The sequence below is a fragment of the Meles meles genome, chromosome 21, assembly GCF_922984935.1.
Source record: "Meles meles chromosome 21, mMelMel3.1 paternal haplotype, whole genome shotgun sequence".
NCBI lineage: Eukaryota > Metazoa > Chordata > Mammalia > Carnivora > Mustelidae > Meles > Meles meles.
The window spans coordinates 26,535,680-26,550,978 of record NC_060086.1 but is presented as its reverse complement, the minus strand read 5'-3'; the positions used below and the strand labels follow the sequence as shown (position 1 = coordinate 26,550,978).

At 40.3% G+C, this 15,299-nt stretch overlaps 1 protein-coding gene across 2 annotated transcripts in view; it reads right to left on the bottom strand.

Annotated features, from left to right (window-relative positions):
- Window positions 1-12,983: 12,983 nt before the first annotated feature.
- The window catches only part of RBBP6 (RB binding protein 6, ubiquitin ligase), a 31,908-nt gene continuing 29,592 nt past the window's right edge, over window positions 12,984-15,299 (bottom strand). For both annotated transcript variants that reach the window (XM_045992750.1, XM_045992751.1), the window contains one exon: window positions 12,984-14,972. In XM_045992750.1, the coding sequence (XP_045848706.1) occupies window positions 13,403-14,972 (1,570 nt within the window). In that variant the 3' untranslated portion in view covers window positions 12,984-13,402. The remainder of the gene's footprint in view (window positions 14,973-15,299) is intronic.

The following is a 15,299-nucleotide window of genomic DNA, read 5'->3' as shown; positions in this document are numbered from 1 at the left end:
AAAATGTTATGAAAAACTAGAATTAATATGTAAGTTTAGTGAGAGTTCAGGATATAAGACCAAGTTCTGAAATTGTTGCTAGGCACTATCAGAATGGGAATTTTAAGAAATGCCATGAAAATATGAAAAGCATGGGGACAAATCTGACCAAATATGTGTAGGTCCTGTATACCGAAAATTACAAAACCCTTGGAGAAATGAAGGAATATCTAAATGAGTATAAAGGTACACGGGTTTATGGATTGGAAGACTAGGTATTGTTAAAATGTCAGTTCTCGGGATGCCTGGGTGGCTCAGTGGGTTAAGCCGCTGCCTTCAGCTCAGGTCATGATTCTAGGGTCCTGGGATTGAGTCCCACATAGGGCTCCTTGCTCAGCCGGGAGCCTGCTTCTCTCTCTCTGCCTCTGCCTGCCACTCTGCCTGCTTGTATGCTCTCCCTCTCTCTGACAAATAAATAAAATCTTTAAAAAAAAATAAAATGTCAATTCTCCCCAAATTGATCTATTGGCTCAATGCAATCTTAATCAAAATTCCAAAAGGAGGGGCTCCTAGCTAACTTGTGGAGTATGCAACTCTTGATCTTGGCATTGTTCAAGGCCCATGTTGGGTGTAGAGATTACTTAAAAATAAAATCTTAAGAAAAAATGCCAGATGGCTTTTTTAAAATAAAAATTGTTAAGTTGAGTACATTAATTAGTGTTCATAGTAGCACTATTCATAAAGGCCAAAGGGTGAAACTATTCCAATTTTTCAAACAGAAGAATAGATAAACAAAAATGTGGCATACACATACAATTATTCAGCCTTAAAAAGAAAGGAAAATCTGACATGTGCTATAACATGGATGGAAGCTGAAGGAATTACACTAAGTGAAATAAATCAGACACAAAAGGACAAATGTAATATAATTCCACTATGTGAGGTTAAATTCACAAAGACAAGGGGTGCCTGGTGGCTCAGGTGGTTAATTAAGCATGTCTTCAGTTCAGGTCGTATCTCAGGGTCCTGGGATCAAGCCCCATGCTCGGCTCCCAGCTCAGCAGGGAGCCAGCTTCTTCCTCTCTCTCTGCCCCTCCCACTGCTTGTGCTCCCTCTCAAATGAGTAAATAAAATCTTTAAAAAATTAAAATAATTTTATAGACAGAAAATAGAATGGCTGTTGCCAGAGGCTGGGTGGGGAGGGGAAAAGGAAAGGAGGTGTTATTGTTTAATGGACACAGACTTCCACTTTGGGATGATGGAAAAGATGGATGGTGGTGTTGACTGTACAACAGTATGAAGGTACTTAATGCCACTGAGCAGTACATCCAAACAGGGCTAAAATGCTAAGTGGTGTTATGTATATTTTACCACAACAAAAATGTTGTTGATTCCAAAATTCATGGTAATATGGAAGGTCTCAGAGAACAGTGGGGGGAAAACTTTGAATCAGACCAAAACAGGGGTATAGTGCTATAGTAATCAAGACAAAGTGGTATTGGTGTAAAGACAGATGCAAAAACCAGTGGAACAGAACAGGAATTATAGAAGTAGACCCACACAAATCCAGCCAATTAATTTTTAACAAACTTGCAAAGGCAACTCGGTTGAGAAAATTAATTTTTTCAGCAAATGGTACCAACAAAGTTTATATATATGCTAACAAACAATTGAATACTTCAACCCCTACCTTGTACTATACAAAAATTAGCTCAAAATGGATCATAGGAACATCTCTCAATTCATTTTATGCGACCAGTATTACCCTGATCCTAAAACCAAACAGATCACAATAAAAAAACATTACACCCAATATCCCTTTCAGATGAAAAATTCCTAAATAAAATACTAGCGAACAGAATTCATTATCGTATACAAGTAATTATACACCATGACCAATTTGGATCTCAGGAATGCAAAGTTGGTTTAACCTATGAAAATAAATCAATATGATACACTGTATTAAACATAAAACAAAACCACAGGATCATCTCAATAGACACAGATAAAGCATTCAATCAAGTCTAACACCCTTGGATTCAGTGAACTAGGGACACTCGGTAAACTAGCAATAGAAGGAAGCTCCCTCAATCTGGTAAAGTTATGTATGAAAAACTTGGTGCTACTTAATCAGGAGAACCTGAATGTTTTTCCCCTAAGAGCGGAATGTTTGACAAGAATGTTTCTTTTTGCCACTTCTATTTAACATCCCGGAAAAATTAGGCATAGGAAAAAAAAAGAAAAAGCGATCCAAATTAGAAAGGAAGAACCACTCTTTCCGGAGGACATAACCTTATATATAGAAAATCCCAAAGAATTCCACAAAAAGCTGTTAGAGCTAACTGACAATTTCAGCAAGGTTGCAGAAAACGAGATCTATATGTAAAAATCTATTGTTCTTTTTTTTTTTTTTTAAGATTTTTTATTTATTTGACAGAGAGAGACAGGGAGAGAGCACAAGCAGGGGGAGCTGCAGGCAGAGGGAGAAGGAGAAGCAGGGCTCCTGCAGGCAGGGAGCCTGATGCAGGGCTTGATCCCAGGACTCTGGGATCATGACCTAGGACAAAGGCAGATGCTTAACTGACAGCCACCCAGACATCCCTAAAAATCGATTGTAGTTCTCTACACTACTAATGAAAAAGAAATCAAATAAGAAAGCAATTCAATGTGTAATAGCATTACTAAGAACAAATTACCAAGAATAAAGTACAAAACTTGTGCACCGAAAACTACAAACATTGCTGAAGGAAATTAAGAAGATATAAATAAGGGGAAAGATTTCTGGTGTTTATGGACTAGAAGACTTAATATTATTAACATGGCATTACCATCAATAGAGATCATTGTAATCCCTATCAAAATCGCAGATATCTTTTTTTTTTTTTAGAAATGGACAATCTAACTCTAAAATTCACATGGAAATGCAAATGACCCAGAAGAGCCAAAAAAAAAAAAATTTTTTTTTAACAGAAGAAGTTGTAAGACTCATACTTCCCAATTTCAAAACTTATATAAAGATGCAGTGTGGTACTGGCTTAAGGATGGGCATATGTATCAAGGGAACAGAATTAAGAATCCAGATATAAACCCTTACCATCACCGTCAACTGATTTTGGAGAACGTACTAAGATTCAGCGGGGAAATAGCAGTCTTCTGACAAACAAGGCTGGGACAAGTGAACATCCATTTGTAAGAGAAGAAAGGTGGACCACTATCTCCTACCATATGCAAAAATGTACTCATATTATATTAAAGACCTAAATGTAAGAGATAAGATAATAAAATTCTTGAAATGTAGCAGTAGATCTTCATGAACTTAGAGGAGGCAATGTTTTCTTAGATCTTCATGAACGTAGACGAGGCAATGTTAGATCTTCATGAACGTAGACGAGGCAATGTTTTCTTAGATGTGACACCAAAGCATAAGTGACAAAAGAAAAAAATAAGGTAAACTCGACATCGACAAGATTAAAAACTTGTGCTTCAAAGGACAACCACAGAAGTGAAAAGACAATCCACAGAATGGGAGAAGATATTCGCAAATACGTATCTGATAAGGGACTTCTATCCAGACTATGTAAGAACTCGTGCAACTCAACAATAAAATGACAAACAGCCCTAGGGAAAAAAAACGAGCAGAGGATCTGAATCGACATTTCTGGAAAAATAAAAAGAAATGCAATTGACCATTTAGCTCATGGAAAGACGCTTAACATCATCAGTCATTAGAGAAACACAAATCCCAAACCACTGAATCATATACATGAGAGGGGTGAAATTTATGGTATGTGAAATAGATCTCAGTAAAGCTGGTATTAAAACTGGATCGTCGGTCTAAGCACAGAACCACAGATACAAAGTTTTTAGAAAAAGAACTTGGGAGTAAGCTTTTTGAATTTGGGTTAGGCGAAGATTGCTTAGAAACACCACTAGAATACATTGATAGCAAGTACTACTGAGAGCAGCAATGGAGGGAGAGCCGAAAGGGAGAACATGAAGCCGCTCACTCTGGCAGAAGATTGGAAGCTAAATCTCTGGAGGGTTGCAACTCCAGCAGTGGTTCCCAACTCTGGCTGTATGTTGGAATCACCTGGGGGATTCTAAGCAGCCTGATGTTCAGGTCATACCTGATGTATTAAATCAGAAACTCAGGGGGCGGCATCCACCCAGTCTTCGGTATTTGCTAAAGCTCCCCAGGTAATTCCAATACGCAGCCCTTAGGAGAACCCCTGAACGGGAGAGCCTCTGCATTCGAGGACATCAGGCATAGCTCTAAGCAGGGCCGCTGTAATCAAATCAGGGAGATCAAATGCTAAGCCTTTATACTTAACAGAGCCTACTTATCTCCAGAAAAACTTCTGGTAGTCAGGTTGGTAATTTTACTGCTCTTCCTCAAGCCCACTCTGAAGAGTGGAGAATTCCTTCCTGGGGAAACTAGTCCAAGAAAAATGCTTGAGAGTACACCTATCATGATGGGCACTGAGTAATGTGGGGACCTGCTGAATCACTGTATTGTACACCTGAAGCTAAGAGAATGCTGCAGGTTAACTGTACTGGAATCAAGATTTTTTTTTTTTTTAAAGATCTTTTTTTTTTTAAAAGATTATTTATTTATTTATTTGACAGAGAGAGAGAGAGAGAGATCACAAGTAGGCAGAGAGGCAGGCAAAGGGGGAGGGGGAAGCAGGCTTCCCGCTGAGCACAGAGCCCGATGCGAGGCTCGATCCCAGGACCCCGGGATCATGACCTGAGTAGAAGGCAGAGGCTTAACCCCCTGAGCCACCCAGGCACCCCCTTTTTAAAAGACCTTATTTATTTATTTATTTGTCAGACACAAGTAAACAGAGAGGCAGGCGGGGGTGGGGGTAAGAAGGCTCCCCATCGAGCAGAGAGCCTGACGACTTGGGGCTTGATTCCAGGACCCCAAGATCATGACCTGAGTCGAAGGCAGAGGCTTTAACCCACTGAGCCACCCAGGCACCCCCGGAATTAACATTTTTAAAATAACTTTTCATAAAAGGAAAATGCTATCACATCTTCACCAACCCTATTATACCCATGAAAAAAGAACAGGAGATTATTAAAAAGGGAAAAAGAAAACAAAAAAGAATTCTGAGAGATTATAAATATGCTAACAGAAATAAAAATTAGAATTTTTTTTGTTTTTTTAAAAGATTAAAAAAAAACTTCATTTGAAAGAGAGAGGGTGAGAAAGAACACAAACACTGGGGAGGGACAGAGAGAGAGGGAGAAGCAGGCTCCCTGCTGAGCAGAGAGCCCGATGTGGGGCTCGATCCCAGGACCCTGAGATTATGACCTGAGCTGAAGGCAGACACTTAACCAACTAAACCACTCAGGAGCCCAAAATTGGAATATGTTGAGGAAACTTCACAAAAACAGGTATGGAAAATAGGAGAAAAGAGGTAAGAAAATCAGAGAATCAGTTCAGGAAAACTAACATCTGAATAATATGTCCCAGGTGTGCCTGGGTGGCTCAGTCAGTTAAGCATCTCTCTCTCTCTCTCTCTCTCTCTCTCTCTATATATATATATATATATATATATGAAATGTCCCAGAAAAACATTGGGAATGTTATCCCACAATTAATAAAAGATGGTTTCTAGAACTGAAAGACCTGAGTCTCCAGATTGAAGGGGCTCATAGAATACTCAGGAAGATAAATTTTAAAAGGCTCACATCATGGGGTGCCTGAATGTCTCAGTGGGTTAAAGCCTCTGCCTTTGGCTCAGGTCATGATCCCAGGGTCCTGAGATCAAGCCCGCATCAGGCTCTCTGCTCAGCAGGGAGTCTGCTTCCCTTCCCCTCTCTCTGCCTGCCTCTCTGCCTACTTGTGATCTCTGTCTGTCAAATAAAAGTTAAAAAAATTTTAAAAAGGCTCACATCAACACACCTCATCAGATTTTTAACGGACTCAGGATCAAAGAAGTTCCCAGGGGCACCTGGGTGGCTCAGTCATTAAGCATTTGCCTTCAGCTCAGGTCATGATCCCAGGGTCCTGGGATTGAGCCCCACATCCAGCTCCCTGCTCAGCGGGGAAACCTGTGTCTCCTACTCCCACTCCCCCTGTTTGTATTGCCTCTCTCACTCTCTTTCTCTCTGTGTCAAATAAATAAAGAAAATCTTTAAAAAAAAAAAAAGAAAGAAAAGAAAAGAAAAGAAAGGAAGTTCCCAAAAGTATCCTGGGGAGAAAAGAAGTCACAAAAATGGATTAGGAGTCACAGGGCCTTTGAAGTCCTTATCAGTTATGCCGGAAGCTGTATTACGGGCCATGTCTGCAAGTGTGAGTGAAAATAATTTCCAACCTAAGATTCTGTACCCAAAACATAAATCAAGTATGGGGTGGAGTGAGAACATTCTTGATACTGTAGGCTCTCAAAAAAATGTACCTCTTCATGCAGCCCTTCCCAAGAATCTGCTAAAGCATGTGCCCTTCACTCTGAGCGAGGCAGCCAACCTGGAAAGAGAAAGATACAGGATGAAGACACAATGACCCGCTGCAGTGAGAGGGTGAGGAAAACCCCCGGATGGCAGTGAAGAAGCTTGCAGGGTGAGAGCTGTGTGGCTGGCCTAGTGGACAACCAATTTTTATAGGAGATTTATCAGAAGAAAAGATAAAACTGAAAGACCACTTGATTCATTTGAATAGACTGAGGAGAGATTTATATTTTTTGGTAATCCTTAGGACCTGAAACACTTTTACAAATAAGTCAGTTATTAATTCCAGGGAAACCAAAATTTTACAGGTAAAAGAATCCTAATATACCGAATGGCTTGATTTTGAACTACAGATGTAAAGACATAATGATGTCTCTCAACATCCTTCTTTTTTTTTTTTTTGAAGTAAGCTTTACACCCAACATGGGACTTGAACTCATAACCCCGAGACCCTGAGATCGAGTCGCATGTCCTACCTACTGAGCCAGCCAGGAGCTCCAAGACACAATGCCCACACCATTTCAATGTAGCCTGAGGGGGAACTTCTGTTTGGAGGGAGGACATACGTGTGTGGGGCTGGGGTGGGGAGGGAGACGAGGAACTGAAGTCAGTAGTAGCTAATACTTGACATTGAAAACTCAAGGTAAGAGTTCACTTTTTTTTTTTTGCCTTTTTAAATTTTTTTAAAATTTTAAAAAATTTATTTTTTCTCTTTTTAATTTATTTTTTTATTACATTTTAAAATCTTTTTATAAACATATAATGTATTTTTATCCCCAGGGGTACAGGTCTGTGAATCGCCAGGTTCACACACTTCACAGCACTCACCATAGTTCACTTTTTTTTTTTAAAGAGTCACTTTTCTTTTTTTTTTAACGATTTTATTTATTTATTTGACAGAGAGAGATCACAAGTAGGCAGAGAAGCAGGCAGAGAGAGTGAGAGGGAAGCAGGCTCCCTGCCAAGCAGAGAGCCTGATGCGGGACTCGATCCCAGGACCCTGAGATCATGACCTGAGCCGAAGGCAGCAGCTTAAACCACTGAGCCACCCAGGCGCCCCATAGTTCACTTTTTATATTCAAGTTTTTGTTTTGTTTTTAAAGAAAGAACTAGGAGAGTTGGAATTGTTGCATCGGAAGAACTGGAGTCAGGGTGCAGTGGGGTTGAGGTAGGAGGCTCAAGCATTTTATGTCAAGGAGAACTCTATGGCTTTTTAAGCGACGTAGGGCTTTGTTAGAAATAAAAGCAGAACACATTTTAAAAGCCTGCAAACTAAGGATGCCTATTATGATCTGAGAACCGGAGTGAAAAGCTAACCCCCACACTAGCTGACGGAAATGCCGAGGTGGTAGGAGGAGGGAGAACTGGGCTAGTTTTACACTTGCAGGTAACGCTAAATGCCTGAAGGCAATGGAACTCTGTTTTACTGGCATTTTTATTGCCAGTGACATTTAACCTTTTCAAATGTCAATTGGCCATTTGTATTCTGTGTAATAGTTGAGTTTGTAATTTTTAAAAATTGTAGAGGGGAGAAAGAGTTGCTATTTTAAAGAATTGCCTGCAGCTTCTTCTGCTCTCTAATGGTATAATTCATCACGGAGGGGGGGGGGTGTGTTTCTTTTCTCAGAAAAGTACTGTAAAAGATGGAGTGGCTATGGTGTAGGACAGAAAAGAAGTAGACATTGAACACAGGTAAGTGAGAGGATGTGATGTATTCTGAGGGAAATGTCATAAAACGTAATGAAGACTGAGACTCTACCATAGTGAGATCCGAAGAGAACAATCAGCACCAGGAATAAATGTCAGGGAATCAGAAAGGAGCAGACCAAGATAAACCACATCTCACAAGCATTATCAGAAATATTGGGGAAGATCTTGGGTTGCCAGTTGACTGGCCAGCTTGAAAAAATAAAGACCTAATCTGTTAAAGAGAAGTTGATCCTAGGAAAAGGAAGACTGACCAAACACTTGGGTTATGTAAAATAAAACTGTGGATAAAAAGATTGACTCCATCTAGAATTTTCAGGTGTGAAAAAGTTTTTCTCTAAATGGTAATCCAGTTTTCTCAAAGCTACTTACTGAAAAATGGAACTTTTTCGTGTTTACTTATGCTGAAACTGTCATCAAACATTTTTATTTGGGCCAATTTCTTTTTTTTTTTTTTTAAGATTTTATTTATTTATTTGACAGAGAAAGAGAGAGATCACAAGTAGGCAGAGAGGCAGAGAGAGGGGGAAGCAGGCTCCCTGCTTGATCCCAGGACCCTGGAATCATGACTCAAGCGGAAGGCAGAGGCTTTAACCCCCTGAGCCACCCAGGCGCCCCTATTTGGTCGGTTCTGGAGTTTCATTCAAATTCCACAATTTGTCTACCTGTTCTAGTAGAGACACTATCATGATTTGAAAATTGTGTATCTTCCCCACACCCCCTCCCCCCACCAAACTGTAATAGCCAGGGGAACGAGGCTTCTTGTTGTTTGACCTCCTTCCTGGCATGAGACCACATACAGCAAATCTGTTTTTGGATGGAAGCTTCCTCTATCCCCATCAACGTTGTAGCTTATGCTTCAGGTTTCCTTTGTGCAATTTCCATCATATTGAAATGACCACAATGGGAGTATTCCTTGTGTGCCTCATAACCTACCATTGTCCCTCCAGAGCATGAGGCGTTCATATTGCCCAAGGTCGTCTATTTGTACTTCCCAAGCGGCCAGTTCCTTTCTCAAGGAAGAGAATTCTGGGCATCTGTCTTTAGTTCTTAAAAGCAAACACAAAAACAAAAACACAACTTTTAAGATGTGGCATTGCGGCAAAATTCCACATTTCTGGCTGTCTCCCCCTCCCATCCTTTCCCTGGACTCTAGCACTGATACAGTTTCCTCCCATGTTCACTTTTCATCTAACTTCTTTTTATTAGTTTTAAGTTTCAGGACATGAAAAGGAATCAGTCTACCAGATCTATTTACAGGTCATTAAGCCAAGGTTAAAACAGATTTATAAATATTTACCAAAAATCTAAAGTATCAGTGTTTCTGCAAACACTATTTTGAATTCTAAAGGTATGTCCATTCTTTTGCTAGTGTCTCTTACTACTCTAGACTTTAAAAACAAAGAACTAAATTATAAAAGATCCACACTGGCCAAGCCAGCTTCGTAGCAAATTACTAAGTAGCCACATTTCTGGGTGGAAAAGCAAGATTCATTCTGGTGTGGATTTTCAAATGGGATCACTGTCGAGCAACCAGTAGTTTTTTGGTTTTGTTTCTGAACTATATAAATTAGCAATAGCTATTCTTTAAAAGCCCTTTTAACATGATCTTAAAAAATCTCAGAAGCCTGTCACAAAGGGAAGCCTTGAGGGAGTGTTTAGACTACATTACTGAAAGGAATTCTCATGAAATCTCTGAACATTCCTGTTAACCCCATTTTTCATATTAATGTGCTGAACCGCTAGTCACACACAGCAAAGCCACGTTACCCTTTAAGAATTAAGTGGCTTACTTTATTCAACTTTTTCATGATCATTTGCAATTCTTAAAACTAATGAAAAACGTTAATGCCAAAAGGACCTGTTTGTGATATATAAAAAGAGAAAGCAGAGCACACTATATATACACGTACCTATGTATTAGTGAGACTTTGTTAAGAGACCAGCTGAAATTGGCTTACATAAATAGCAGTAGTATAAAAGGGCTCAGAGAAGAAAGAGCTTGCTTCAAACCAGAGGTTTTGTTCCATGTAGTTTTGTACAGTAGAACAGCATTCATTAAAGGAGTTAAAGACAGGAAAAAGTGGACAAAACAGATGGGGACACTTGCACAAATCAGGATGAATAAACCGTTAACTAGCTTTCTAACTCTGAAATCCCAGGCTTACAAATTTTGGAGGGGATTTAGCGCTCTTCATTTGGCATGCTGAGACTAGCAGAGGAGTTATTCTTAGGTCCCTGATTGTAAGGCGTTGCAATATCCCTGGCACACTGAAGCATCTGGTTACTGGAAGGATACTATCTTCCAAGTCTATAGTAGCTCAAAAATTATTTTCCTCCCTTAAAAATGTTGACATAATGCTGGTTTCCAGGAAGTTTGCAAAATTTAATTTCAGGCTAAAAAAAGTTCCTTCATCTTATCAATTCAAACATTATATGCAAGGCGTGGTTTGGCTTCTGGAATGCAAACCCCACATTGGTTTTGAGGCTCTTCAGTCCATTGAACAAGAAAACCAGAGCCCACAGAAAACAACTGGAGTGTCCTCACAGCACATTCAGTGATGCTATTCCATCTCGGCTGTGTATGGATGGGGATGGCAGGCACTGTGAGGGAATAGTTAAAAAAAAAAAAAGGCAAGGTAATTCTTGAACAGTGGGTAGGAAACCGAGACAGGCAGAGGAAGAAACTCCAGCCAGACAAAACCAGCCAAGTGTAGAAGACATGTAGATAGACAGCACTTCTGGGGTCCAGCAGAAGTGAGTGAGTCTCAACATGTTATGTCCCACTCCTCTCTATGTGGCAGGGGTGAGGTGGACTAGTTAGGCACCCAAGGCTGGACTGAACCTTTATAGGCAGTGGAATTCCCTGCTCAAAGTAGTATCAGATATCAAAAGCTAGAGTTTTTGAGGATCAAATAAATATAAGCACCTAGGGGCGCCTGGGTGGCTCAGTGGTTTGAGCCTCTGTCTTTGGCTCGGGTCATGATCTCAGGGTCCTGGGATCGAGCCCCGCGTCGGGCTCTGCTCAGTGAGGAGCCTGTTTCTCCCTCTCTGCCTGCCTCTCTGCCTACTTGTGACCTCTCTGTCAAATAAATAAAATATTAAAAAAAATATATATAAGCACCTAGCACAGTGCCTGGCAGTTACTTCTTAAAATTTCTTTCAAGGCTTTAATTTCACTAAGCAGCCCATTCAGCCCCCTTATTGAGGTTTGGGAGTTAAGCTTCAGGAAGATGGAGAAGGGGGAGCAGGTCTGGGGTGTCTTACGGTGGAAATGATGGGGTTCAGGCAATCACAGAAAGGAAAAGGCGGTAGGAAGAGTGAGGAAGGAGTTAAAACCTCAGGCCTAAGTAATGCCAGTAGAGGATGGAGCTGGGAGACCAGGCTGTAGATGAAAGATTGATTTTAAACTTAAGAGCCAAATGGCCACAGATGACGAACTCTGGAAAACTGTCATAGGAGTGGACTGCTGTTAAAGTGAAGTCCATTGAGATTAAGATTAGAGACCAGGGGGCGCCTGGGTGGCTCAGTGGGTTAAGGCCTCTGCCTTCAGCTCAGCTGGGATCGAGCCCCACATCCGGCTCTCCGCTCAGCAGGAAGCCTGCTTCCTCCTCTCTCTGCCTGTTTTTCTGCCTACTTGTGATCTCTGTCAAATAAATAAAATCTTTAAAAAAAAAAAATTTGGCAACAAAAAAAAAAAAACAAAAACAAGATTAGAGACCAGGAGCCTACCTAGGGAAGGAAACTGACCTCACCTGATGAAGTTAATGCTAGAGTCCTGGGGGCTAAAATCCTCAGTGAATGTGGGAGATACAATCTGTATCTGGGGTCTTAGGGTAGCCTAGCTGGAGTACCTCTAGAGAAGTGGTCGTTATGTGTTGTGTGGGGTGTGGTGTGGCGGGGCCACAGGAGGGGCACAACAGACGCCTTCATCCCCAGTGACAGAGCCCTCTAAAGGAAAGTTGTTTCATTTAACTTACTTTAACACTTATTTTGACAAACATAAAACAAACTTAACTCGGTCCTGGATGGCTTTCATGAGGTCAACACTTATGACACCCACATTAATCTCTTTAAATCACTTTTCTTTTAAATATTAAAAATTGCATTAAAAACTCTCAATATTTTTGTACACTGTCCACATGGCCCAGTCTGGAAATCCCGACAAGGCATGGACACAGGAGATTCATAGAGGCAAGTTGCTAATGTAGACCCCCTTCCTCTTCCACTAACAGTCCAGGGGTACCTAGGACCACCCTCAGACTGGACCTGGTCTCTTTTCCTCCTCCTGCTGTCATCTTGATTGCTGTTTATACAGCTGTTTCTGAGATACCATTCTTACCCAAACGTCCCAAACCCTTCCAGTAGCTTTTCAATGCCTACAATAACTTCTGAACCCCAGCCACAAAGGAAGAGCCCATCAGTTGAACCTAGTGCTCCTGGACCTGCTGCTGCTTGCTCTTGTCAATGCGGCAGACCAGACGCTCAAGGCTGTTTTAGCTGGCATTTTATCAAGGAATTTAACACTCATTTATCAGGGTTTCAAGACGACAGAACCATAAATCACAATTCCTCACGGCTAAAATTTAAGTCCAAACTTTGAATTACTCTATGTATTTACGACCCTTGATTTTTTCCAACCAATTCTCTAACTAATCCTGATTTATTTCTGATCACCTGCCACCAGCCCACTGATGAAGTTTATCTACCATGTTTACTTCCTAATTTTGTTTATTTGCTGCAACATATACTACAGACTCAAAGGCTATTTTAAATGAGGAAATGGAAGGGGGAAGAGACATGACACACTTCCTTCAAAAAAAAACCACAAATATTCGACATTTGAAAAGTTTACTGAAAACTTTTATTGTAATCAAAAAGTGACATAACGGGGTTGTAATGAATTCAGCAAATCATTCTGCTGATATTTTAGAACTGATACCAGCTTTTGCCAGGCAATTAAAAAAATTCAAATGTGAAAATTTCACAGTACAGTAAACTCCACCCCAACTAATTAATGGTGGTTAAAAATAATAGGCCCTAGCAAAACCTCTCATGTTACATGGTCACAACTCACAATTCTGTACAAAAGTTCGTGTTATAAAGCTCTGATGTAAAAATCAAATAATCAAGCAGCAATATTTTAAGTGCAGCACAGGGTCTTCCATATCATTATTTACAAGGCTTGAATCTCTTTACATTATAACAAAATTTAATACAGATGACTTAGTAATTAAGTCAATTTTTAAAATCTGTCCTTTTATACAGGGACAGATTTCGCTTTTTGGTCATCTTTCTCCTTCTCTTTTTCTTTATCTTTGCTCTTCTTTGACTTCTTTTTCTTGTGTTTGTGTTTTTGGCTTTTTTCCAATTCTACTTCAGTGCCCGCATGCTTCTTATGCTTCTTATGTTTTTTATGCTTCTTGTGCTTTTTCTTTTCCTTTTTTTTCTTCTTCTTCTTGCTGTCCTGACTCTCTGCAGAGCTGGCACTACTGCTGTGGCTTCGGGTCTGGCTTCCAGAAGGGCTATGACTTCGACTTGGACTAACACTAGGGCTGCTTTGGCTCTGGCTCCTGGCTGTGCCTATCTGGCCGCCTGCTGCCGGGTCCAGGCTGTCTTTTGCTTTCTCCACGACTTTCTCCTTCACTTCCTTAGGAACTTTTCCCGAAGTTTCCTCCTCTTTCACAGACACATTGCTTTCACTGTCACTTTCATTATAGTCTGGTTCAAAAGCAGCTTCATCAGTCTCTCTCGTTAAGTCGGAGGAAAGTCGGGAGGAGTGACTTAACTGCGGTTTCGGCTTCACCGCATTCTTGTCAGTCTGCCCAGGAACTTGCTCTTTTTCAGTCTGTGGGTCTGGTGGGTTAAGCACATATGGTAATTTATTGCCACTTGACTCTTTATTGTTCCTTGCTTCTAATGTGTGCTTCTCACGATCTTTACAAGGATTTTTATCTACAGGTTTTGTCTCTTCACTTGGGCGTTTTGTATCATAAGTGGCTTTGTGATCATGAGGTTTTTTCTCTCTTGAGGGACTGGAATTGCTCTTTTTGGAATCTCCTGTTCCTTTTTTGGGCAACTCTCTCTCCTCCCTTGGCTTACTTTTCTGTCCAGATGCAGAATCTTTACTTCGAGAAGGAGAGTCTTTCCTTCTTGTTAATTCATTTCTTTCCTCTCTACGTTTGGAACTTGAGTATTCTCTGTTGTCATAGTCAGTTTTTTTGTCTCTGTTGGGGGTAAAGTCTTTAGTTGAAGAACCTCGAACGGAATCATGCTTATCTGAAGTTCTTGTCTCTTTGGAAGATTGAGACAGACTTTTAAAATTTCCTTGTTCATTCAGACGGTCCACGTTACTATCCTTCTCTGGCTGAGTGCTGTTCTTCTTCTTCTCAGGGTTTTCCTTCTCCAACACTGAATGATCTCGATCTTTGGTCTTCCCCTTTTCACTGGATGCAGAGTTTTTTGAACTTTTGATCTCATGCTGTGTAAGTTCATGGCTCACTTCCTTGGTGAGCTTCTGAATTTTCTCTGATGACTCACTTTCTTTTTCAGTATACTTGACTGTATTTAACGGTTTAGTGCTGACATTTTTAATAACACTGGCAGGTTTTCCTACACTTGACACAGGCTGTGTGGTCTTAACATCTTCTTCTTCAGATTCAAAGTCATCTTTATCCCATTTGGACTGAGGAACCTGAATCATAATAATAACATCTTCAGCAGGAGCGGTATTGTCATTATTATATTCTTCCATAGTTTTAATGACAGTTCGTTTTGTATCTGTTTTCTCTTCAGATTTCCGCACAGGACTGCCTCCAGTTGAGCTCGTACTAAAAAAAAAATTAAAATGCTGTTAATCTGTGATGAATTTAGTGAAGAATTTACCTACTACTGAACTAAGTGTAAAAAGGCTAACTTAACCATAGATGTCCTTTTAATGCTCAAAAGCCAATCCCCTTATTCTGATAAGAGATTAAATGATTTAAATGCAGGATTGTGTAAAAAAAAAATGTGGCTCATCCACAAAATTTAACCACCTTCAACTCCTTTCTTTAAAGACAGGAATTAACCAGCCTAACCCCTTCTTAATTAACATATTATGCTTCAGAAGTACAAGCACTGATAAAATTAAATTCTTTCCCAAAATAAGCATCCAC